Source organism: Mobula birostris, chromosome 5, assembly GCF_030028105.1.
Source record: "Mobula birostris isolate sMobBir1 chromosome 5, sMobBir1.hap1, whole genome shotgun sequence".
Lineage (NCBI taxonomy): Eukaryota > Metazoa > Chordata > Chondrichthyes > Myliobatiformes > Myliobatidae > Mobula > Mobula birostris.
In genome coordinates this window covers 102,646,807-102,673,766 of record NC_092374.1, presented here as the reverse complement: position 1 = coordinate 102,673,766, position 26,960 = coordinate 102,646,807, and the positions used below count along the sequence as shown (strand labels likewise).

The 26,960-nt window shown below is 44.5% G+C and overlaps 2 protein-coding genes across 12 annotated transcripts in view; both read left to right on the top strand.

Annotated features, from left to right (window-relative positions):
• The window catches only part of LOC140197313 (uncharacterized), a 59,314-nt gene extending 45,032 nt beyond the window's left edge, over positions 1-14,282 (top strand). For 9 of the 11 annotated variants that reach the window (XM_072257259.1, XM_072257262.1, XM_072257256.1 and 6 more), the window contains one exon: positions 8,282-14,282. In XM_072257259.1, coding sequence (XP_072113360.1) covers positions 8,553-9,752 — 1,200 coding nt within the window. In that variant the 5' untranslated portion in view covers positions 8,282-8,552 and the 3' untranslated portion in view covers positions 9,753-14,282. The remainder of the gene's footprint in view (positions 1-8,281) is intronic. The other 2 variants (XM_072257266.1, XM_072257267.1) reach the window with 1 other exon arrangement.
• Positions 14,283-14,557: 275 nt separating this feature from the next.
• Positions 14,558-25,757, top strand: LOC140197314 (ceramide-1-phosphate transfer protein-like). Its single transcript, XM_072257269.1, has 4 exons — positions 14,558-16,156; positions 20,376-20,434; positions 23,407-23,576; positions 24,762-25,757. Exons 1-4 carry the CDS (start codon positions 15,979-15,981, stop codon positions 25,285-25,287), a joined length of 933 nt encoding a protein of 310 aa, XP_072113370.1. The 5' UTR covers positions 14,558-15,978; the 3' UTR covers positions 25,288-25,757.
• Positions 25,758-26,960: the final 1,203 nt, after the last annotated feature.

The window sequence follows — 26,960 nt, the reverse complement described above, 5'->3', positions numbered from 1 at the left end:
CCTCTTGCTGTAAATGCCAGCATACCATTCGCCTTTTTCACCGCCTGCTGTACCTGCATGCCCACTTTCAATGACTGGTGTATAATGACACCCAGGTCTCGTTGCACCTCCCCTTTTCCTAATCGGCCACCATTCAGATAATAATCTGTTTTCCTGTTCTTGCCACCAAAGTGGATAACCTCACATTTATCCACATTAAATTGCATCTGCCATGAATTTGCCCACTCACCTAACCTATCCAAGTCACCCTGCATCCTCTTAGCATCCTCCTCACAGCTCACACTGCCGCCCAGCTTCGTGTCACCCGCAAACTTGGAGATGCTGCATTTAATTCCCTCATCCAAATCATTAATATATATTGTAAACAACTGGGGTCCCAGCACTGAGCCTTGCGGTACCCTACTAGTCACTGCCTGCCATTCTGAAAAGGTCCCGTTTATTCCCACTCTTTGTTCCTGTCTGCCAACCAATTCTCTATCCACACCAATACCTTACCCCCAATACCGTGTGTTTTAAGTTTGCACACTAATCTCCTGTGTGGGACCTTGTCAAAAGCCTTCTGAAAATCCAAATATACCACCTCCACTGGTTCTCCCCTATCCACTCTACTAGTTACATCCTCAAAAAATTCTATGAGATTCGTCAGACATGATTTTCCTTTCACAAATCCATGCTGACTTTGTCCGATGATTTCACCGCTTTCCAAATGTGCTGTTATCACATCTTTGATAACTGACTCTAGCATTTTCCCCACCACCAATGTTAGGCTAACTGGCCTACAATTCCCCGGTTTCTCTCTCCCTCCTTTTTTAAAATGTGGGGTTACATTAGCCACCCTCTAATCCTCAGGAACTAGTCCAGAATCTAAAGAGTTTTGAAAAATTATCACTAATGCATCCACTATTTCTTGGGCTACTTCCTTAAGCACTCTGGGATGCAGACCATCTGGCCCGGGGGATTTATCTGCCTTTAATCCCTTCAATTTACCTAACACCACTTCCCTACTAACATGTATTTCCCTCAGTTCCTCCATCTCACTGGACCCTCTGTCCCCTACTATTTCCGGAAGATTATTTATGTCCTCCTTAGTGAAGACAGAACCAAAGTAATTATTCAATTGGTCTGCCATGTCCTTGCTCCCCATAATCAATTCACCTGTTTCTGTCTGTAGGGGACCTATATTTGTCTTAATCAATCTTTTTCTTTTCACATATCTATAAAAGCTTTTACAGTCAGTCTTTATGTTCCCTGCCAGCTTTCTCTCATAATCTTTTTTCCTCTGCCTAATTAAGCCCTTTATCCTCCTCTGCTGAACTCTGAATTTCTCCCAGTCCTCAGGTGAGCCACTTTTTCTGGCTAATTTGTATGCTTCTTCTTTGGAATTGATACTGTCCCTAATTTCCCTTGTCAGCCACGGGTGCACTACCCTCCTTGATTTATTCTTTTGCCAAACTGGGATGAATAATTGTTGTAGTTCATCCGTGCGATCTTTAAATGCTTGCCATTGCATATCCACCGTCAACCCTTTAAGTGTCATTTGCCAGTCTATCTTAGCTAATTTACAATGATACAAAGATAGGTGGAGGGGTAGGTAGTGCTGAGGAAGCAATGAGATTGCAGCAGGACTTAGACAAATTGGAAGAATGGACAAATAATTAGTAGATGGAACACAGTGTTGGGAAATGTATGATAATGCAATTTGGTAAAAGGAACAATAGCGCGAACTATTATCTAAATGGGGAGAAGGTTCAAGCATCAGAGGTGCAAAGGGACTTTGAAGTCCTCGTGCAAGACTCCCAGAAGGTTAATTTACAGGTTGAGTCTGTGGTAAAGAAGGCAAATGCAATGTTGGCATTTACTTCAAGGGGAATAGAATATAAAAACAAAGAGATAATGCTGAAGCTTTATAAGACACTAGTCAGGCCGCACAGAGTATTATCAACAGTTTTGGGCCCCATTATCTCAGAAAGGATGTGCTCTTATTGGAGGGAGTCCAGAGGAGGTTCATGAGGATAATTCCAGGCATGAAGGGGTTAACGTATGAGCAGTGTTTGGCAGCTTTGGGCCTGAACTCACTGGAATTTAGAAGAATGGAGAGGGGTGGGGGGGATCTCATTGAAACCTACTGAATATTGAAAGGACTGGATAGGGTGGATGGGGAGAGGATGTTTTCTATGGTTTGGGTATCCAGAATGAGAGGGCACAGCCTCAAAATTGAGGGGTGACCTTTTAGAACAGAAGTAAGGAAGAATTTTTTTTAGCCAAAGTGTAGTGAATCTGTGGAATGCCCTGCCACAGACTGTGGTGGAGGCCAAGTCTGTGGGTATATTTAAGGCGGAAGTTGTTCGTTTCCTGATCAGTCAGGGCCTCAAAGGACATGGTGAGAAGGCAGATGTATGGGGTTGAGTGGAATCTGGGAGCAGCCATGATGGAATGGTGGAGCAGACTCAATGGGCTGAATGGCCTAATTCTGCTCCTACTGTTATGGTCTTATAGGCACATGAATGTGAGGAAAATGGAGGGATATGGACGTTGAGTCAGCAGAGGGGATTAGTTCAGTCGGCCGTTTGATTACTTATCTCACTGGCTCAGCACAACATGCTGGGCCTCTCTCCACCTGCTTTGACATCTTCATAATTGATTCAAAACACTGTCTTGTAGAACTGTAGTAACATGGCCCTCTGCATTTCCCCTTCCATGCCATCTATGCAAGAAGCTTGTGGCCAAAGGCATGTCTCCAGACCACTTTGCTGAGAACCAAAGAGAATGGTTGTGACCATTAGTGTAGCAACTGCCCTGTCCCACGTCCTTCCAGGTGGGATGGGAAGAGCTCACTGGAAATAAATGGCATTTCATTGTCAAACAGTACCTTTTGGAGGTCTCCCACCTCCCAACCACAGCTGCTTCTTCAGAGCAAGGAATACGTTGTCCTTGAGTACTCAGGAAGATGGAGCCCCCCATACATTTTAGAGCTAGGATTCCCAGCTCAGGGTCTATAGACCCCTTGGTGTATGATAGGGATCGATGGCATAAGAAAGGTTGGGACGCCCTGTGTTAGACCTTCTAACAATGGCTGACGGCTGATATTGTTGTCTTATCACAGCTTTGATCATTCTTTATGGGAGTAACTCCTAACTCTGTGTCTGATGATGATTGATGCAAATTGTGGAGGTCACAACAGCTCTTGGAAAACAGTTACTGTATATGAAAAGGTACATCACAAACACAAGAGATTACACAGATGCTGGAAATCCAGAGCAGCACACAAAATGCTGAAGGAACTCAGCAGGTCAGGCAGCATCTATAGAAATGAATGAACAGTTGATGTTTTGGACCAAGACCCTTCATCGGGACTGAAAAGGAAGGAGGGAAAATGCCAGAATAAAAAAGAGGGGGGAGGGAAAGAGGACCAGCTAGAAGGTGATAGATGAAGCCACATGGGTTGTAAGATAAAGGGCTGGAGAAGAAGGAATCTGGTGAGAGAAGAGAGTGCATCACAGGAGAGAGGGAAGGGAAAGGGGTCCGGTGGGGGTGGTTTGATTTATTTATTATTATTATTATTATACAGTGTGGAGTAGGCCCTTCGGGCGCTTCAAACTGCACAATCCCTTGATTTGAATCTAGCCTAATCACGGGACAATTTACAATGACCAATTAACCTACCGGCCAATACGTCTTTGGACTGCGGGCTCCCGAAGGAAACCTGTGTAGTCACGGGGTGGGAGGAGCATAAAAATTCCTTACAGACAGTAGCAGGAAGTGAACCCAAGTTGCTGGTACTACAAAGCATTGTGCTAACCACTACGCTACTGTGCTGCCCCAAGGCCATAGGAAGGTGAGAAGAGATAAGGGGCTAGCGTTGGGAATAGAAGAAGAGGGGAGTGGGAGGGAATTTTTTTTCACTGGAAGGAGAAATCAATATTCATGCCATCCAGACAGAATATAAAGTGTTGCTCCTCCACCCTGAGCGTGGCTTTAACTTGGCACAAGAGAGGGCACAGCACTGGAGAGGGCAAGAGTTGCTCCTGTGTCTTAAGAAGTAATAAGCAGAAGATATGAAAGGGTTTTGGAAAGAGGGAGCAGAAAGATGATGGTTTTGTCTCTAAGATGAATGTGTAACAGTTCTGAAGTGTTTTTAGCTGGGGAAGGTATTTCACACAGGTCGACTCAAACCACCCAGTCCTCCTTGCTCTCTTGGTATTCCAAAGTTCAAGATACAAAGCTTCCTTTACCTGGGCAGCTCCAGTATTTCTGGGCCGGGCAGATGTGCAGGGATTTTCTGTGAAGGATTAAAATGTAGCACAGGATACAAGCTTCCAGCAGGATCAGGCAGCCCATGTCTGAGGTGTGACAGACTTCCTCCAATAGTTTTCATGCACCCACAGCGACCAGTCATAGAAACATAGAAAATCTACAGCACAATACTAGCCCTTCAGCCCACAATGCTGTGCTGAACATGTACTTACTTTGGAAATTACGTAGGGTTACCCATAGCCCTCTATTTTTCTGAGCTCCATGTATCTATCCAGGAGTCTCTTAAAAGACCCTGTCATATCCGCCTCCAGCACCATCGCCGACAGCCCATTCCACACACTCACCACTCTCTGCGTTTTTTTAAAAAAAAACAAACAAACAAACTTACCCCTGACATCTCCTCTGTACCTACTTCCAAGCACCTTAAAACAGTGCCCTCTGGTGATAGCCATTTCAGCATTTGAGTTCAGGTCATCCCTTCCCCAGAAGAGATCCATAAATCTGAAATCCTGCCTCCTGCACCAATTGCTCAGTCGTACGTTCACCTGTCAAATCATCCTATTCTTACTTTCACTGGCACAGGCAGCAATCCAGAGAGGTCCATTTTTTAACTTTCTACCTAACTCCTTAAATATTCTCATCAGGACTTCATCCATTTTTGTGAGGCTCAGTGCCAGAGAGCCAGTCGCTGCGGCTCTCCCCGGTAGGTCGTTCCCCTCAATAGTATCCAAACCAAATGACTTATTATTGAGGGGAAAGGCCACAAGGATACTCTACATTGGCTTTCCATCTCCTGATCATCATCAGGTTCCTGTCTCCTCCAAATGAGGGGTGACTACTTCCCCATAGTTCCAATCTATCACCTCCTCAATTTCCCCTATGAGCTGAAAGTTATCAAGCTGCAGCTCCACTCCCTTAAGACATTCTCTGAAGCGCTATAGCTTGCTGCACCTCATGGTTATCCAGGAGGCCAGAGTTCTCCCAGAATTCTCACATCTCACACAACGAACACAACACTGTCCCAGAGCAATTCTTACTGCTCTAACTATACAGTTACCAATGACGAATGCAACACCGTCCCAGAGTGATTCTCACTGCTCTAACTAGACAGTTATCAATGACAGAAAAAAAAATTATTAGAAATTCATCTCACTCAAGATGTTGAGCCAAACCCTTCCCACTCTAACATTGACCCACTCACACAATGGCCACTCCAATAATGGCTGCTCTGCTTGTCCCTACCTTATTTTTATTTGCCCTTGCTAGCGAATCTCAATTCAATTTGGCTGCTGGAAAAAGCCAAAAGCCTGCAAACGCTCCTTTTTAAATCACTTGCCCAACCTGACCTGTGTAGAGCCTCCTCTGTTGATTTGATTGGGATATCTTATGAGAGGTTGAGTGAGCTAAGGCTTTTTCTTTAGAGTGAATGAGAATGTGAGGTAATTTGATGAAGGTGTACAAGATGATAAGGGGCAGAGATCAGGTGGACAGCCAGAGACTTTTTATGGCAAATATGAGGGGGCACCATTTTCAAGTGATTGGAGGAAAGTTTACGGGGATGTCAGAGGTAGTTTTTTTTACACAGAGTAGTCAGTGTGTGACATGCCCTGCCAGGATTAATAGAGACATTTTGTAAACTCTTAGAGAGGCACATGGATGATAGAAAAATGGAGGCTGTGCGGGAGGGAAGGGTTGGATTGATCTTAGAGGAGGTTAAAAGGTGGGCACAACATAGTGGGCTGAATGGCCTGTACTGTGCTGTAGTTTTCTATCTTCTATGTGTTAAACTCATCAAGAAGGAATGTGCTTTTTGAATTCACACTGCAACTCGAGAGGGAGAAGCACAAGTCACGTGTATCAGTATCACAATGGAATAAAGGGAATTACGAAACGATGAGAGAGGTGGGGATGACGGCAGAGAAGAGGTGGTTGAAGTTTCTGGGAATCATTCACAAGGCGCAGGATAGATATGTCCCACAGAGGAAGAAGTTCTCAGTTGGCAGGGGTAGGCAACCATGGCTGACAAGGGAAGTAAAGGACTGCATAAAATCCAAGAAAAGGGAATATAAGCTAGCAAAAGTGAATGGGAAGTTGGATGATTGGGAAGCTTTTAAAATCCAACAAAAGGCAACTAAAAAAGCTTTAAGAAGGGAAAAAATTAAATATGAGGGTTAACTAGCCAAAAATATAAGGCAGGATACCAAACGTTTTTTTCAGTTATATAAGGAGTAAAAGGGAGCTGAGAGTTGATATTGGACCACTGGAAAATGATGCTGGTGAGGTAGTAATGGAGGACAAAGAAATGGCAGATGAACTTAATGGGTACTTTGCATCAGTCTTCACTGTGGAAGACACTAGCAGTGTGCCAGAGGTTCATGAGTGTCAGGGAGCAGGAGTGATGCCATTGCCACAAAGGAAAAAGTGCCAGGCAAACTCAAAGGTCATAAGGTGGATAAGTCACCTGGACCAGATAGACTACATCCCAGAATCCTAAAAGAGGTTGCTGAAGAGATAACAGATGCATTGGTCATGATCTTTTAAGAATCACTCAATTCTGACATGGTCCCGGAAGACTGGAAAATTGGTAATGTTACTCCACTCTTTAAGAAGGGAAGAAGACAAAAGAAAAGAAATTATAGGCCAGTTAGCCTAACCTCAGTGGTTGGGAAAGTGTTGGAGTCCATTATTAACAATGAAGTTTTGGGGTACTTGGACACTAATGACAAAATAAGTCAAAGTCAGCATGGTTTCTGTAAAGGGAAATCTTGCCTGACAAATCTGTTGGAATTCATTGAAGAAGTAACAAATAGGGTAGACAAAGGAGAGGCAGTGGATGTTATTTACTAAGATTTTCAGAAGGTATTTGATGTTGCCTCACATGAGGCTGCTTAACAAGATAAAATCCTATGAGGTTACAGGAAAGACACTGGCATGGATAGAGGAATGGCTGGTAGGCAGGAGGCAGTGAGTGGGAATAAAATGGGCTTTTTCTGGTTGGCAGTTGGTGACTATTGGTGTTCCTCAGGGGTCAGTATTGGGACCGCTACTTTTCACATTGTTTGTCAGTGATTTGGATAATTGAATTGATGGCTTTGTAGCAAAACCAGCAGATGATAAGAAGATAGATGGTAGTGCTGAGAAAGCAATGTGATTGGAGCAGGACTTAAGACAAATTGGAAGAATGGGCAAAAAAGTGGCAGGTGGAATACAGTGTTGGGAAATGCATGATTGTTCCTTTTACCAAAATGCATAATCGTGCAGACTATTATCTAAATGGGGAGAAGGTTCAAACATCAGAGGTTCAAAAAGGCTTGGGAGTCCTCATGCAAGACTCCCAGAAGGTTAATGTACAGGTTGAGTCTGTGGTAAAAAAGACAGATGCAATGTTGGCATTTATTTCAAGGGGAATAGAATATAAAAGCAAGGAAATAATACTGAAGGTTTATAAGACACTAGTCAGACAGTTGACTTGGAGTATTGCTGACAGTTTTGGAACCCATATCTCAGAAGGAATGCGGGAGGATCTCATTGAAACCTACTGAATGTTGAAATTACTAGATAAGGTGGATGTGAAGAGGATATTTCCTATGGTTTGGGTATCCAGAACTAGACAGCACAGCCTCAAAATTGAGGAATGACCTTTTAGAACAGAGGTAAGAAGGATTTTTTTTTTAGCCAGAGAGTAGTGAATCTGTGGAATGCTCTGCCACAAACTGCTGTGGAGGGCATGGCCATGGAAAGAAGGCAGAAGTTGATAGTTTCCTGATCCGTCAGGGCATCAAAGAATATGGCAAGAAGGCAGGTGTATGGGATCCCGGATCAGCCATGATGGAATGGTGGAGCAGACTCGATGGGCTGAGTGGCCTAATTCTGCTCCTATGTCTTATGGTCTTATACTGTTGTCGGTGATGCTGCCCAAATTTATTTTGTTGCCTGCGATATTAGTTAAATGACGGTAACTGTGAGTTCCTGGTATGTTTGTCGTGAAATGCAGCAGATACCAACAGGGCTTTCCCATTTTTTCCAGATTCTGCGGTTGAGTGCAGGCTGTGGGAATGAGCCATCAAAGGAACGAGAACGACGTAAGCCCTCAGACCAAGTGAAAACAGATGGCTGCACGAAATCGAACACTGATAGTAAATCTTCTACTTAAACTGAAATAAAAAGCTGACGTGTACATGTAACCTCAGTGCTGCTCAGTGACCATCAGGATATTTTCATCCATTGTGTCTCTGCAGAGAGAAGTCACCAAAGTAAATATGGGTCCATTCCACACAGAGTCAGGGTAGTGATAGCGAATGTGTATGAATTCAGACAGATCTGTCTCTCTGTCTCTCCTCACACTCTCTCTCAACTCTTTCACTCCCTTTTCTTACTCCCTCTCCTTCTCCTCTCCTGAACTCACCCTCTCATGCTCTCTCCTCTCCCTCGCTCACTCCCTTCTCCCTCAAATTCTCTCTGTCCCCTCTCCTCTGTATCACTCACTGTCTCATTGTCTCTCCTCTCTCTCTCACTATCTTTCTGTCTGTGTGCCTCTCTCTTGCTCACTCTCTCACACTTCCTCTTCTCTCACTCCCTCTCTCACCTCTCCCTTCTCTCTCCTCTCTCTCGCTCACTCTATATTTCTCTCACCCACTCATTCTCTCCTGTCTCTCTCCTCTCTCCAACTCTCTCTTTCTCTGCACTCTCACACTCTCTCCTCACACTCACTCTCTCCCCTCCCTCTCCTCTTCTCTATTTGTCTCTCCACTCTCTTCCTCACACTCCTCTCTCTCTCACTCCATCTCTCTGTCTCTCTCACACTCTCCCTCTCTCTGTTCCTCTCTCCTGTGTGTCTCTCTCTATCTTTCTCTCTCTCTCTCACTTTCTCTTGCTCATTCTCTCCCCCTCTCTCCTTCTCCCCTCTCTCCCTGTCTCTGTCTCTCTGTATCTGTGTCTCTATCTCATTCTGTCTCTGTTCCTCTCTCTCCCTCTCTCTCCCTCCTCTGTCTCTGTCTCTCTCTTTCCCCATCTCTCTCTCTCTCACCCACTCTCTCCATCTATCTCTCTCCTCTCTCTCTGCTCTACCACTCTCTCTCTCCCTCTTACTCTCTCTCTCTCTCTGCCCCTCTCTCTCTCTGCTCTATCTCTCTTTTCTCTCCCTCCCTCTAACACACTTCTTCTATCTCTGTCACCCCTTCTCTCTTTTTCCTCTGCCTCACTCTCCTCTCTTTTTGTCTCTCTCCATCTCTCTCTATCTTACGCACTCTTCTTTCTGTCTTTATCTCCTTCGTCCCCCTCTCCCCCTCCCCCTCGCACACTCTCTTCCCTCACTCTCGCCCTCTGGCCTCTCGCCCCTCACTGTCGTGCCCTCTCGCCCCTCACTGTCGGGCACTCTGCCCCTCTTGCCCCTCACTCTTGCACGTTCGCCCTCTCGCCCCCACTCTCGCACGCGCTCTCTGTCAGGAAAATACAGAGCAGTAAACATTGGCATAGGCATCATAGGCATTGAGCTATGATGTTAAAAAAAATGGTGGAATCCTGGCAAATTAAACGGTAGTGCTGGAAATGTTCTGCCAGTCATTAAGCACCTATGGGACATACCTAGAGTTTCCAGCCAGCAGCCCTTCAGCAAGATTGGAAAGTGAGAAACCAGTTACAACATCAGGTCCAGTGGAGTCCAAGATTATTCAAACTTCTAAAGCAGTTATGAAACTGGGGTCCCAAATGGAATAAAAGTGGAGCCAAGATTATTTATTAATATAGAGATGTATATTTGGGAGCAAGTTTTTGATAAGAACCAGCCTGACTAAATCAGCAAGAGAAATAAGGAAGATTCATCAGAGAGAGAACAGTGAACAATGATCCCCCATCATCACCGACTCATTGATCATTTATCAAAAGACGCAAACTGAGCATAGGCTGGAGTTCCTGACTGAGCTCTCAGCAGGGATGTGGCCTTCAGTCAGACAGTCACACAGTTATACAGCACAGAAACATGCTTTTTGGCTCAACTGGTCCACGCCAACCACCGTGTCCTCCCTGCAAGTCCCCTTTGCCTAAAGTCGGAGTCACTGGCCTGTGGGTGTCCTTTCTACCCTTCTTGAACAATGGAGCCCTCCACTCTTCTGGAACTTCACGCTAACAACGAAGCAAATACCTACAAGGGCCTCTGTCATTTCATCCATGACCGCCCATAAGGTGCAGAGCTATGCTGGGATGTCTCTGTGGATTTGCTGACGTTAATGCACTTCCCTCTTCCTTCATAATATGCATATGTTTCAAGACCTCATAACTATCATTCTTTTAACTTTGGGATCTATGATATTATCCTTAGAAACTATAAAAATCTCAGCTATCTCCTGTGGCTCCACACATAGGCAGCCATGAAGACCTTTAAAGACCTATTCTCTCCCAAGTCACCCATTCACTGTTGGGATTATCTTCAACCCTGCCTGCCACATCCATCTCATTTCACCCTCCTGATTTCTCTCTCAGCCTGATAATAAACTTCATATATTCGACGAGGGATTCATTTCTACCCAGCTGCCTGAAGTATAAAAGCATTTTATACTATCTTGTTTTTCCTGACCAGAGCCTAGGTATTTCTCATTAGCCAAGGTTCCCTGACCTTGGTGTATCTGTCCTCCACCCTAACAGGAGCATTCTGCCCTGAATGTTCCTGGGATGTGGACTACAGATTACAATGGGAAAAAGAAAAGGTATGTCAAAGGGGCAATGTTATGACAGTCATGGGAGATTTTAACATGCAGATGGATGTTAATGGATCCCAAGAGATCGAATTTGTTGAATGCCTACGAGGTGGCTTTTTAGAGCCGTTTGTCCTTGAACCTACTAGGGGATCAGCTGTACTGGATTGGGTGTTAAGTAATGAACCAGAGGTGATTAGGGAGCTTAAGGTAAAAGAACCTTTAGGAGACAATGATCACAATATGATTAAGTTCAATTTGAAATTTGATAGGGAGAAAGCAAAGTCTGGTGTAGCAGGAGTCAAGGAAATGGCAGATGAACTAAATGAGCACTTTGCATCAGAGTTCACTGTGGAAGACACCAGCAATGTGCCAGATATTGAAGGGTGTGAGGGAAGAGAAGTGAGTGCAGTTACTATAACAATGGAGAAGGTGCTCAAAAAGCTGGAAGACCTAAAGGTGCATAAGTACATACAGGGTAAATGGTAGGGCACTGAGGAGTGCAGGAGAACAGAGGGATGGATCTGGGAATACAGATACAAAATTCCCTAAAAGTGGCGTCACAGGTAGATAGGGTCTTAAAGAGAGCTTTTGGTACATTGGCCTTTATTAATCAAAGTATTGAGTATTTATTTATTTTATTTTTATAAGGCATTGGTGAGGCCGAATCTGGAGTATTGTGTTCAGTTTTGGTCAACAAATTACAGGAAGGATATTAATAAGGTTGAAAGAGTGCAGAGGAGGTCTACAAGGATGTTGCCGGGACTTGAGAAACTCAGTTACAGAGAAAGGTTGAATAGGTTAGAACTTTATTCCCTGGAACATAGAAGAATGAGGGGAGATTTGATAGAGGTATATAAAATTATGATGGGTGTAAATAGAGTGAATGCAAGCAAGCTTTTTCCACTGAGGCAAGGAGAGAAAAAAACCAGAGGACATGGGTTAAGGGTGAAAGGGGAAGAGTTTAAAGGGAACATTGGGAGGGGGGCTTCTTCACACAGAGGGTGGTGGGAGTGTGGAATGAGCTGCCAGATGAGGTGGTAAATGCAGGTTCTTTTTTAACATTTAAGAATAAATTGGACAGATACATGGATGGGAGGTGTATGGAGGGATATGGTCTGTGTGCAGGTCAGTGGGACTAGGCAGAAAATGGTTCGGCACAGCCAAGAAGGGCCAAAAGGCCTGTTTCTGTGCTGTAGTTTTTCTGTGGTTTCTAAGTCACCCAGACCAGAAGAACTGCACGCTAGGGCTATGAAAGAGGTAGTGGACAAGATTGTGGAGGCATTAGTAATGATCTTTCAAGAATCACTGGACCCTGGCATTGTTCCAAAGGACTGGAAAATTGCAAATGTCACTCCACTCTTTAAAAAAGGAGGAAGGCAGCAGAAAGAAAATTATTGACCAGTTAGCCTGACCTCAGTGGTTGAGAGGATGTTGGAGTCAATTGTGAAGGATGAGGTTATGGAGCACTTGGTGACATAGGACAAGACAGGACAAAGTCAGCATGGTTTCCTTCAGGGAATTCCTTAAGGAGATTGCAAGTAGGACAGATAAAGCGGATGCAGTGGAAGTTGTATATTTGGAGTTTCAGAAGGCCTTTGACAAGGTGCTATGCATGACGCTGCTTACTAGGTTAAGAGCCCATGGTATTACAGGAAAGTTACTGGCATGGTTCGAGCATTGGCTGATTGGTAGGAGGCAGCGAGTGGGAATAAAAGGATCCTTTTCTGGTTGGCTGCCAGTGACTAGTTGTGTTTTGCCAGGGTCACCATTAGCGATGATTGATGAGTGGGGAGTGGGGATGACTGGAAGAATTGGATCAGCCCATGACTGAATGGTGGAGCAAACTCAATGGGCCGAATGGCCTTCTGTTCTATATCTTATGGTCTTATCGGTCGGTATTGGGACCGCTTCTTTTTATGCTGTATATCAATGATTTAGATGATGGAATAGATGGCTTTGTTGCCATGTTTGCAGATGATAAAACATGATTGGTGGAGGGGCAGGTGGTGTTGAGGAAACAGGAAGTCTGCAGAAGGACTCAGACAGATTAGGAGAATGGGCAAGAGAGTGGCAAATGAAATACAATGTTGGAAAATGCATGGTGTTGCATTTCAGTAGTAAAAATAAATGTGCAGACTATTTTCTAACTGGGTAGAAAGTCAAAAAATCTGAGATGGAAAGGGACTTGGGGGTCGTCGTGCAGAACACCCTGAAGGTTGACTTACTTGCAGGTTGAGGGAGGCAAATGCAATGTTAGCATTAATTGAATGGCAGTGCAGTCTCGATGGGCCAGATGGCCTATTTCTGCTTCTTTGTCTTCTGGTCTTATTAAACCATGGAACCCATTCAAAGAGAAACATCAAACTCCAACGCACAAAAAAAAGAATAAATCTCGCAAATGGCGAAAAGCACAGAATATAAAACATCAAACCACAAAGTCATTGAAACAGCCCAGGACTGTTCAGTGTCAGCTCAGCTCAGTTCAATTTAGCGCAGTGTTGTTTGTTGACTGCAGCCCACCAAGCTGGTCCACCCCGAACAAAATTGCACAAAATAGCAACAAAAAAGGAGTGACCAGAAACCAGAAACACATCAGAACATGAACTACAGGGCCCAATCCACACACCACGTCAATTAAACCTTTCTCAAGACTGAAGGTTCCGGTAACATCAAGCGAGATGGAGAAAGAGAGACTGGTTGATGCAAACACTTTCCTCCAGGAGCAGCAAAAGAGAGACTGGTCACACATCGGCCCCTTCCTGTGGCAGCCGTCTCTCGCCAACTGCCGCTCACCTTCTACTCTCATCCTTGTCAATTTCAGTCTTGCACGATGCTTTAATCGGTGAGAAATGGAGTTGATCATGCGCTCGTGCCCCTTCTTGGCTTTGCTTGAAGCCTCACCGAGGTACAGCAAAGCACCAATTGCTCAATCAGCCCAAAGAAGCACCATCAAACTGTGGATATCTTATGTCTCACAGGAGGAGCCAACCAACCACTGACTACCATTGCAGCCCCTTTATTACATTAGCAGCCTTAAGAAAAGTGAAAGTGAGGGGTCTCAGCCCAAAACGTCAACTGTTCATTCTTTTCCTAGATGCTGACTAGCCTGCTGAGTTCCTCCAGCATTTTGTATATGTTGCTTGAAAAATACTATCTTGTTGCTACTCACTGTCCTCTCTGTAGACCGGTGTCCACACGTTAACCTTAACAACGGCATTCCCAACTCAAGGTCGCTCTTCTCAAAGCTTTGTGTGTCTGTGGGCAAATGGTTGGGCTTCAGCGAGGAGGGTGACTGTGAGCGTACGCAGGTGAGCGTACCTCTTTTTGCTCTCAAAGTAAAAGTAAATGTAGGTTGTACTTAACCCTCACCCTAACTGTAAGGCATGAGTGGAATAAAGCCCCCAGTGAACTTGGTTAATCCCTTTAAATGATAGTCTCATTTTATTGTCCCTGGCAACCAGGTGTGCAGGAAGTGCAACCAGCTGCCGCACTTTACTAAGCAGCTTGTGGAGCTGGAGCTGAATTCACTATGGAGCTGAGAAACAATGGTTAGTATGTTTAGTGAAACTCTTCACCCCATGATTAATGGGGGCGCAAGGGTTTGAAAATACTGCGGGAGCTGTGTGGAGGGAAATAGACAGGCCATATTGTGGATCGGGATAGATAAAGTCATGACCTGAAATACCGAGTATCCATTTCATTCGACAGATGCTGCCTGACCCTCTGCATTCCTCCCCAGTGTGCTTTGCCTCCACAGTTATTGTCCGCAGCGATGTGTGACCAGCAGGTGGGGCTGCCAGCACAGGAAAACTGCAGGAATCCCTGTGGCCATCCCCCTTTCAAACAATGTTGGAAATTGCTGGGAATGCTGCTTTCCAAGAAAAGCAACGATGGCCAGGCCTGTACAGCTACACTGGCTGCACGGAGATGTGGCAATCACTGCGAGAGCTGGCAGACATGCGTGACCAGCTCCACTGCTGGATTCAATTGCGCAAGGGTAGCTGCAAACGGGATTCTCAAACTGGCGTCGCCACTTATGCCAGGGTCGGGGATTTCGCAGTGCGATTTCAACATGTTCAAAATGAGGAGGATAAACAGCCAAAGTCATGATCCACGTTGATACTATCAATACAGGGAAAAAGAAGGATGTGGTCCTGCCCACATGAAATTGGAGAGCCTGACCATCGATTAACGATAATGGATTAAGGAATAACATTAAGGAATCCAAGGTGATGATGAATGAGCATATAAGAGAGAAATTGAAAATCTGGTTGAGTGTTGTCACAACAACCTTTCACTCAATGTCAGAAAACAATCGCGTCTTTTAAGAGACCCTAGGGTAGATACGTGGAGCTTAGAAAAATAGAGGCCTATGCGGTAGGGAAATTCTAGGCACTTCTAGAGTAGGTTACATGGTCGGCACAACATTGTGGGCCGAAGGGCCTGTAATGTGCTGTAAATTTCTGTGTTCTTAAACCAGAGCTGATTATCTATAGGAGGATCTGTATGGGTTGTTTGCAAAACAAAATTGTTCACTGTACCTCAGTACGTGTGAAAACAATAAACCCATTTACCTCCTAAGCCCACAACCTCTACTTCTAAGAAGGACAAGGACCACCACCTGGGGAGTATATCACCCTTCCGAGTTGCACACTCTTCCTTCATTTTAATGCTGGGTACAAGTGCAAGGTATTGCCTCGCAACAACACTAAAGGAATGAGGACTCCCATCGGCTCGGGATTGACCATTCCATAACAAACTCACACCAAGCACTCCTGAGGATTCTCCCTCCTCTCCCCCTTGCCCAAGGCCATTTAATTTATCCATAACTAGAGTATACAGATATTTTGGTACAAAATCCAAAGTAATAAGAATTCTGTTCGCTCTCAATATGCCGAAACATATTTCCCTTTTAAGACTGCAGTGACAGCAGAAAGGGAGGAACAAACAGACCAGAGGACTTTGTAACCCTTATGTGTTTGGTAAACATTTAAGTCTACATTTCACCACCAAACAAAGACTCTGGATTAGGATGTCATTGGGATTCGCCAGCCAGGACAGTACCCCTGCAAATCTCAGGATGTATCAGAGAAAGTTGCAACCAGAGAATAAGGCAAAGTTGTTGGGCTGCTGGGGGAGAGCCATGAGATTTCTGCCAGCTGTAGTGATTATCATCCTGCTCCTCATTTACCTGATGAGCTTTAACCTCTGTAAGTAGTGCCTGTCTGTAAGCATTTTCTTTATATTTATTACCTGTTTATTGAGATACAATGTGGAACAGGCCCTTTGCCTTTTCAAGCCTCACCACCCAGCAACTCCCAATTTAACTCTAGCCTAATTACAGGACAATTTACAATGACCAATTAACCCACCAACCGGTATGTCTTTGGACAGTGGGCGGAAGCTGGAGCACCCAGAAGAAACGTACAAACTCCTTTCAGGCTGCGGTGGGAATTGAACCCCGGTCGCTGGTACTGTACGCTACTGATTTTTCATCTCCAATTCCTTCCAAGTTTGTCTGAGAATGATTCACTCTATTTTTCTCTATCAGTCAGACTTTGATTTGGTTATGTCTCACAGTTCAGGAAATGAAAGCTGTTGGCTGCCCATTGGTGAGAACTGAGGCAGCATGGAAGGGCCACAATTCTATCTCAGAGAAAGAGTTACGTGTAAGTCTGAGCTTGAGTGTAAGTGAATAAGGCTGCCTTCCTTAAAAGAACATAAGAAATGGGAGCAGGAGTAGGCCATCTGGCCCGTCGAGCCTGCTCCGCCATGGCTGATCTGGCCATGGACTCATCTCCACCTACCTGCCTTTTCCCCATAATTCTTAATTCCCCTACTATGCAAACAGGAATGGGAATTTCCTGAATCTCTGGTTCAGGTTAAAAAAAAACCTTAACAATTCAAGTGTACCAGCAAAACCAAACCTAAACTAAGGGAAAAATGCATCCAAACCCATCACTGGGCCCTTAGATGGGATAAAGTGAGAAAGATAAGCTTTACTTGTCACATGTACATCAAAACATTGAAATGTAGTGATTTGTGCCCCTTGTTCTGTGAAAAGCAACAACTGTCAGCTCTTCAAAATGAATCAATAGCAAATCAGTTTTTAAAAATTCAAGGAAAAAGCATCACTTTTATGACACTATTTCATGCACACAGTTGTGTAAAAATATTAATCTTTTTTATTATTTAAAGAATTACATGTTAATATTTTATGGGAATTAGGGATTGTTCAGCAGAAATTAAAATGTTAAAATTTTGTTTAAAAGCTCAAAAAATACCTTATTCAGCAAAGTACAATATTTTCAGATAGTTTTACAATGGAATATAGAAACTTCACATTAAATCATTGCTGTAGGCCAGATCACCAGCCCTGAGACAGAGATCAACTTATCTCAGTAAACAACTTTGGTTTATCTGCAAAACCACGTGAAGGCTTACCAAAGAGCATGAAGAAACCTGAGGCAGTCATGAAAACTATAGAGGTTTTCCCAGGCAGAAGATGGTCACTCTCTACTCCATCTGATGCTCCGTTTTGGAAAGTGGGCAGCTTCTAGGCATCACTAAAAAACAAAGTTCAACATTCAGAGTAAATTTATTATCAAAGTATATGTATGTACAACCCTGAGATTCATTTCTTGTGGGCATACTCAATAAATCCATAATAGAATAACTATAACAGAATCAATGTAAAGATGGCACCAACTTGGGTGCTCAACCAAAGTGCGAACGACAACAAACTGTGTAAATACAAAAAGGAAGAAATAATAAATAAATAAATATCGGGAACATGAGGTCAAGAGTCCTTGAATGTGAGTCCATTAGTTGTGGGAACATTTCAATGACGGGGTGAGTGAAGTTGATGAAGGTATTCACTCTAGTTCAAGAGCCTGATGGTTGAGGGATAATAATCGTTCCTGAACCTGGTGGTGTGGATCCTGAGGCTTCTGGACCTCCTTCCTGAAGTTTGAGGGATAATAGCTGTTTCTAAACCTGGTAGTGTGGGTCCTGAGGATCCTGCACCTCCTGCCTGATGGTTGAGGGATAATAACTGTTCCTGAACCTGGTGGTGTGGGTCCTGAGGTTTCTGTACCTCCTTCCTGATGGTTGAGGGATAATAACTGTTCCTGAACCTGGTAGTGTGGGTCCTGAGGATCCTGCACCTCCTGCCTGATGGTTGAGGGATAATAACTGTTCCTGAACTTGGTGGTGTGGGTCTTGAGGCTCCTGGACCTCCTTCTTGATGGCAGCAGTGAGAAAAGAGCACGTCCTGGGTGGTGGGGGTCCCTGATGATGATGACAACATTTCATGTATATGTGCTCAATTAAACAAACACAGTTCACTCATATCCATAAACACGAGGAATTCTGCAGATGCTGGAAATTCAAGCAAGACACATCAAATTTGCTGGTGAACGCAGCAGGTCAGGCAGCATCTCTAGGAAGAGGTACAGTCGACGTTTTGGGCCGAGACCCTTTGTTAAGACTAACTGAAGGAAGAGCTAGTAAGAGATTGAAAGTGGGAGGGGGAGGGGGAGATCCAAAATGATAGGAGAAGACAGGAGGGGGAGGGATGGAGCCAAGAGCTGGACAGGTGATTGGCAAAAGGGATATGAGAGGATCATGGGACAGGAGGCCCAGGGAGAAAGAAAAGGGGGGGGGAACCCAGAGGATGGGCAAGGGGTATAGTCAGAGGGACAGAGGGAGAAAAAGGAGAGAGAGAGAAAGAACGTGTGTATATAAATAAATAATGGATGGGGTACGAGGGGGAGGTGGGGCATTAGCGGAAGTTAGAGAAGTTAATGTTCATGCCATCAGGTTGGAGGCTACCCAGACGGAATATAAGGTGTTGTTCCTCCAACTGAGTGTGGCTTCATCTTTGCAGTAAAGGAGGCCGTGGATAGGCATGTCAGAATGGGCAACACACATAAAAGTTGCTGGTGAACGCAGCAGGCCAGGCAGCATCTCTAGGAAGAGGTGCAGTCGACATTTCAGGCCGAGACCCTTCGTCAGGACTAACTGAAGGAAGAGATTTGAAAGTTGGAGGGGGAGGGGGAGATCCAAAATGATAGGAGAAAACAGGAGGGGGAGGGATGGAGCCAAGAGCTGGACAGTTGATTGGCAAAGGGGATACGAGAGGATCATGGGACAGGAGGTCCGGGAAGAAAGACGGGGGGGGGGGGAACCCAGAGGATGGGCAAGGGATATATTTAGAGGGACAGAGGGAGAAAAAGGAGAGTGAGAGAAAGAATGTGTGTATAAAAATAAGTAACAGATAGGGTACGAGGGGGAGGTGGGGCATTAGCGGAAGTTAGAGAAGTCGATGTTCATGCCATCAGGTTGGAGGCTACCCAGACGGAATATAAGATGTTGTTCCTCCAACCTGAGTGTGGCTTCATCCTTACAGTAGAGGAAGCCGTGGATAGACATGTCAGAATGGGAATGGGATGTGGAATTAAAATGTGTGGCCACTGGGAGATCCTGCTTTCTCTGGCGGACAGAGCATAGGTGTTCAGCAAAATGATCTCCCAGTCTGCGCTGGGTCTCGCCAATATATCGAAAGCCTCATCGGGAGCACCGGACACAGTATATTACCCCAGCCGACTCACAGGTGAAGTGTCGCCTCACCTGGAAGGACTGTCTGGGGCCCTGAATGGTGGTAAGGGAGGAAGTGTAAGGGCATGTGTAGCATTTGTTCCACTTACAAGGATAAGTGCCAGGAGGGGGATCAGTGGGGAGGGATGGGGGGGACGAATGGACAAGGGAGTCACGCAGGGAGCAATCCCTGTGGAAAGCGGGGGGGGGGGGCGGGGGAGGGAAAGATGTGCTTAGTGGTGGGATCCCGTTGGAGGTGACGGAAGTTACGGAGAATAATATGTTGGACCCGGAGGCTGGTGGGGTGGTAGGTGAGGACCAGGGGAACCCTATTCCGAGTGGGGTGACGGGAAGATGGAGTGAGAGCAGATGTGCGTGAAATGGGGGAGATGCGGTTGAGAGCAGAGTTGATGGTGGAGGAAGGGAAGCCCCTTTCTTTAAAAAAGGAGGACATCTCCCTTGTCCTGGAATGAAAAGCCTCATCCTGAGCGCAGATGCGGCAGAGACGAAAGAATTGCGAGAAGGGGATGGCATTTTTGCAAGAGACAGGGTGAGAAGAGGAATAATCCAGATATCTGTGAGAGTCAGTAGGCTTATAGTAGACATCAATAGATAAGCTGTCTCCAAGAGATAGAGACAGAAAGATCAAGAAAGGGGAGGGAGGTGTCGGAAATGGACCAGGTAAACTTGAGGGCAGGGTGAAAGTTGGAGGCAAAGTTAATGAATCAATAGTATGCATTGCTTTGTGTCACTGGACTTCACTCCAGTTGTACCTAGGATCTGATTCTAAACTAAGGCCCAACTACTCTCAGTTGTTCATTATTTCTACAGCCCCGTTTCAACAGTTAAACCCTCAGGAATCAATACACCAAAGTCATCACAAAATCAAGGTAAGACTCTCCTCAACTACCCACAGTCAGTATCATCCTCCCAATAGTAATAGAGCTCTGCCCTAAATTTTGTTCTATGTCTCTGTTCGGGAGAACCACCCCATTGGAGGTGATTTTTTTACAAGGCCAATCAGTCCCTTAAGTTGGTTACAGTAACAAATAATTTGTATTTATAGCTGAACAAAATCATACAAAGAACTGGGGTTTATTGATGTGATTGAAAAGCAGAGAAATGATAACCTGGTGCAGAATTTTCAAACAATCATTGGGTATTTGGGAGACAAGACTATGGAAGGAGGAGCCCATTCAGTCCATCATGTGAAGTGCACAATCTGTCCATCCTAGTCACACTTCCTGGGACTTGACATCCCCAAAGATTATTCTGCATCACATTTACATAATTTTATATGCATTTAAGGATTTTTGCATTTACCATTACTTCAAGTGTGTGTTCCAGACCAAAACTACCCTTTGGATGGAAAGAAGTTCTAGATCTCTCCTTCAATGGATTCCTCAGGCTTTCAGGGATCATTTTACATCTCCATCCTCCCTCCCCACCTTTGGTGTTCCTCTTGATCCTCTTCTCCCCTTTGGCATTGGTGGAGACTACACAGGAAAGAATGGGGCCTGTGAATAATGATATCAATGCATTTGATGCCCAGGACTTTTAAGATATTTTAAAATCTGTCTTGAATACTTTGTTGTAGAACTGCCAAAGCATTTCACCTCTTCCTGCATTCCTTCACACATACAAACAATAGGTTTCAATAGGTACATTTAATGTCAGAGAAATGTATATGATATACATCCTGAAATTCTTTTTCTTCTAATACAATGGAAGACAACTTGTAGCTCCTGCCTTAATCATCTAAATTTAAAGAAATTCAAATCAACTGATTGGACATCAGCACTTCAGATCCAGTATCAATCTGCTGAAGCTATTGTACAATCGCTTCTCTGCAATTCTCTCAATCATTGGGGTCAGGCCCCAGAACAAAATCCAGTTACTCCTGATGAAATTTAACTGGATAATTACATAACTGGAGTCCACCTTCTTCCTCCTAATACTCCAAACAACTTGTAGTCCAGACACCCATGCTAAATTTCAACAGGTTGATTGTTGATTTCAAGTCTTGTTGCTCCTTCATAGCTCCTAGTGTCTCAGCAATAAGAAAATAAAATTTCTCTTCCCACAAGCTCTAAATGATCTTCCACTTCTGTGTAGTGAACACCAATTCACATTTGCAACTATTTACAACTCACTGTCTCTGCAACTTAAGACTGCCATACACACTGCTTCATCTCAGCAACTTTGGGTGTCTGACCCTGTTTTCCCATTCAGTTCTTAGAATTTCATAGAGAAACAGCACGCCAACTGGCCCTACCAGACCAACAGGGCCACATTGCCCATGTGGTCAATTAACCATGTCTTTGGAATGTGGGAGGAAACCAGCGCACCCAGAAGAAACCAATGTGGTCACAGGGAAAGCATACAAAATTCGTGCAGACAATGGCAGGAGCAGCTTGACTCTAGCCGCATGATCATGATCTCTCTCGATAATGAATGCATCAGCTTATTCCATCGACCAATTGAGAGAGTTCATGGACTAGACACATCGACCTATCCGGATGACCAACTGAGTGAGATCATGGACCAGACACATTGAACACTCTCGATGACCAATCATGTGAAGTAATGGACCAGACACACCGAACTCTGTTAATGACCATTTAGTGCGATCATCAACCAGACACATTGATCTATCATAAAGACCATTGAGTGTGATTATGGACCAGACACACTGATCTGTTACAATGACCATTGAGTACGATTATGGACAATACACATTGATCTGTTACAATGGCCATTGAGTGCGATCATGGACCAGACATATAGATCTATCTCAATAACCATTGAGTGCGAACATGGACCAGACACATTGATCTGTCACAATGACCATTGAATACGGTTATGGACCAGACACATTGACCTGTCACAATGACTATTGAGTGCGATCATCGACGAGACGCATTGATCTGTCACAATGACCACTGAGTGCGATTATGGATCAGACACATTGATCTATCTGGATATATCAATGAGAAGTGACTATGGATCAGGTACATTGATCTCTCCCGATGACCAGTTGAGTGATTTCATAGACCAGACACATTGATTCATCTGGATGAGCAACTGAGTATGAGTATAGACAGGACACATCCATCTGTCTTGATGACCAATTTTTTGAGGTCATGAACATGACAAAATGATCTGTCCTGATGACCAATTGAGAGAGGTCCTGGACCGGAAACATTGAGTGAGTTCATGGTCCAGATGCATCAATTTATTCTGGCGACCAAATGGGAGAGGTCATGGAACAGACACATCAATCTGTCCCGATGTCCTCCCTCAATTGGACATCAACCAGACACATTGATCTGTGTCAAAGACCGATTGAGTGAGTTAATAGACCAGACACACTGATCTGTCCAAATGACCAGCTGAGAGAGGACATGGACCAGACACATTGATCTGTCTCAGTGATCAATTGAGTCCAGACAGATAGATCTTTCGCAATCTCCAATTAAGTAAGTGCATGAAGCAGACACATTGGTCTGTTTGGATGACCAATTGAGCGGGGTCATGGACCAGACACATTGATCGATCGCAATGACTAATTGAGGGAAATCATCAGGCACATTATCTAGAATCCCAACTGAGTGAGGTCATGGCCAGACACATTGATCTGTCTTGATGATCAATTGTGTGAGGTGATGGACCAGACACATTGATCCATCTCAAAGACAGTATTGCACGTGCAACTTATTTCCATCTCACTCAAAAAATGTACTGGAGCTATATGAAAGAAAATAGATTGTGATAGAATAGGCACATTGTTTTCAGAATTTCCATCCAAAAGAAATGACTCAACTTTAATAATTTTCTCCTACCTTTTCATCCCTGCGAATAGCTCATTGCTGCTTCAGCAACCATGAATCCTGTGGACAGAATTTCTGGACAACGATGTGACAACAACAATTTCCAGATCCCTCAGCTATTGGCTGCATTCCAGGCCTGTGTGACCAAAGATGAAGATATTTCATTGGAAAGTTATCTTGAAGGATGGACAGAACTCCAAAAGTAAGTGAGCAGGCAGAAGCATGGACCAAATCATCTTCATTTGATAGAGAAAGTGGAGTTAGACAGAAATAGTTAACTAGATAAGGAAGGAGTACGAGAAGTCAGGAAAGGAACAGAGCCTGGTGTTACATGCTAGGACATCCATGCATGGCAGGCAAAAAAAAAAGACTTCAGTCAAGCAACTTTGCTCCATCTGCCACAACAGGCAAGAGTTCCCAGTAACACCCATTTTAATTGTACTTCCCATTCTGACATGTCAATCCATGGCCTCCTCTCTTGCCAAAATAAAACCACTCTGAAGTAGGGGAGAACAACACCTCATATTCTGTCCAGGGATAGCCTCCCTAAGAGTTCTAAAAACATAGAAAAGCCACAGCAAAATACAGGCCCTTCAGCCCACAATGCTGTGCCAAACATGCTGCAGAAATCTAGTTGTAAATCTAGTCAGCTCCATCTTGGGCACTAGCCTACAAAATACCCAGGACATCTTTAGGGAGCAGTGTCTCAGAAAGGCAGCGTCCATTATTAAGGACCTCCAGCACCCAAGGCATGCCCTTTTCTCACTGTTACCCTCAGGAGCCTGAAGGCACACACTCAGCGATTCAGGAACAGCTTCTTCCCCTCTGCCATCAGATTCCTGAATGGACTTTGAACCCATGAACACCACTTCACTTTTTTAGTATACAGTATTTGTTTTTTGCACATTCTTTAAAATCTATTCAATACATGTAATTGATTTACTTGTTTATTTATTCTTATGTTTAATTTAATTTATTTTTTTTCTCTCTTTGCTAGATTATGTATTGCATTGAACTGCCTGCTGCTAATTTCACGTCACGTGCCGGTGATAATAAACCTGATTCTGATTCTGATGTACTTACTTTAGAAATTACCTAGGGTTACCCATAGCCCTCTATTTTTCTGGTTGGACAATGTAGAGAAAATTTTATTCTCAATCTCACCCTGGTTGCATGCCCTGCCAATGTTTGATAGAATACAAGTTTAACAACCAGTGATTAAAGATACACATTTGGTAATATTTTAGCAGTTTGCTGGCCAGAATGTCAAAATGGATGTTTTTCTACATTGGGTTCTATTGAAGGTCTAGAGCCAGACAGCTCCTGATTTTGCTGAGAGGTAGCCAGGTCTTTGTTTCGGTAACTGACTCTGGGCTTGTCTTTTCAGAATTATCAATGCACTTGGCACTGTTTTTGGATTTATATCAGAGGAAGTGAACAGTAAGATGGAGATAATCATCCAACATCGAAAGGGTGTGCATGGGAAGGAATATGCCACTATAAAGTCCATGATTGATTATGAACTGAGAAGTGATTTGGTCAACAACAGTAGGCTTCACAGTGATGGCCTGGTGTCTGGCTGTCGCACTTTACTGCGTCTCCATCGAGCACTGCAATGGCTCCAGCTTTTTCTTGATAAGTTAAGATATGATTCACAAAGTAATTCAATATCTGATATATGTGCTGATTCCTACCAGAGGACCCTTGCCAAACATCACAGCTGGTTGATACAAAAGGCTGCTGGTTTTGCCTTCCTTGCCCTACCATCCCGAGCAAAATTCCTCCACATGTTATGTGTGCAAGACAACAAGGACACCAGAGTGAAGCTATGGAATTCTGTCAATGCAATTGAGAGAGTTTATAATATTACACAACACATGTATGCACAACATGGTATGCTGGAATTGCCCTAGTCCCAAAGCACTTCATCAAATCAGATGTGTGCTAATGAGAAGGGGAAACATTGTCAGTCATCGCTCTCAATAAATTGATTTTAAGGTCCAATAAACATCCAAACCTCAAACAGTTGCACAACATGCACAAAGCATTGAGACGCTGGGTGATACTGGACCCTGTGCAGGGTGGAAGCGTGCATAATTCACAATCATCGACATTGAGTTGGGGTTCAGTTGAAGAGGCTGGTCCAACATGATGAAGTAATAACGTGAAGTTTTTTTTTAAACCGCATTTTTGCTCTGTGTTGGGTTGACAATAAAGGAGTTGTTACAGTTTCCGTTGAACTTAAAATGCCTCTACCATTTTATTTACAAAAACCTACATCAACGATCCCGATGCTCTAGGACGATTGCAGTTATTCGTTGTTGGGTTGGTACAAGTTAAGGCCCAATTTGCGCTGCGTGAAATCTCCACAGCCAACACTAGACTACGTGGTAGCATTGCTGAGTAGTTCCATGGTGGTGAGACTGGTGAGTCTGCTTGAACACCCGCCTGAACACGATAAATATCAATTGTTGAAAACTCTTCTTTTACAGACTTTTGGACTATCGGAGTCTGAGCGCACCAAACAGTTGCTCTCCTTGCCCGGCCTCAGCAGTGCTAGGCCATCGGAGCTAATGGACCACAAGGTGTCTCTCCTGGGAAATCACCATCCTTGTTTTATTGTTAAAGAACTCTTCATGCAGCAAAAGCCTGATCCAGTTTGCATAGCCCTGGCTAATGCACTGATGGACTTCAGGGAGCTTGATAAAATGGCTGATAGCCTACACTCAGCTGGGCAGAGGTGCACAATTCCTCCTCTTTTCTCTGACTCAGTAAGCAGGGTCTCCAACACACACACAACCGTGGCTGCAAAACAGACAATGCATGCTTTTACCATGCTTGCATTGGTTCATAGCTAGGAAGTGCTGACCACCTTGCAACTTCAACAGTGCCAGCACATTGGGACATCAGAGGTCTGTGAACACCATGGGTTCCAGCTGCCAGGGTCGTCTACTGTTTATTGCAGACACCCTGTCAGGGTGACGCTTCCTGTATGACATGGTGCTCCAGTGAGTGTGCCACCAGTATCACCTATTGGTCAGAAGGCAAAGAGTGACGAAACCTTGCTGGAGGATGCCAACGGCAGCAGGATCCAGACCTACGGGACACAACAGGCGCTTCAGTGGGTGACGTTATACATGGGACTTTGTCCTGGCTGAAGTGGCTAGACCTCTGCTCGGTGCAGATTTCCTGTGTGCACAAGGACTGCTAGTCAATCTTCAGAACTGCCGACTTGTAGATGTCAAGGACTTTGGGCCCTTACCCTGCTCCCCCAGTAGGTTCCCCACAATGGATCAGTCAAGCGAATGTACCACATGTGAGTTTACTTGACTGATGGGCGAATTCCCAAACCTCACCAAGCCCACATTCTCCATGACAGTCACAAAACATAGCCTCAAGCACCACATTTCTACAACTAGCCTACCTGTCCATGCCCATGCACAACTTGACCCAGCAAAGCTGGCAACCATGAAGGCTGAGTTTGCTAACATGGAAAGGCTTGGCACTGTATGCCAGTCAAATAGCTTCTGGGCTTCACCCCTTCGTATGGTCCCCAAGTCCAATGGTGGTTGCTGCCCTTGTGGCG

Excerpts from the sequence above, each read along its gene's own strand:
- LOC140197314 (XM_072257269.1), top strand. The coding sequence starts at position 15,979 with ATGTCATTGGGATTCGCCAGCCAGGACAGTACCCCTGCAAATCTCAGG. Across the intron at positions 16,157-20,375 it reads CCTGATGAGCTTTAACCTCT|CCCCGTTTCAACAGTTAAAC; the intron begins GTAAGTAGTGCC and ends TTATTTCTACAG. Across the intron at positions 23,577-24,761 it reads GGATGGACAGAACTCCAAAA|AATTATCAATGCACTTGGCA; the intron begins GTAAGTGAGCAG and ends TTGTCTTTTCAG.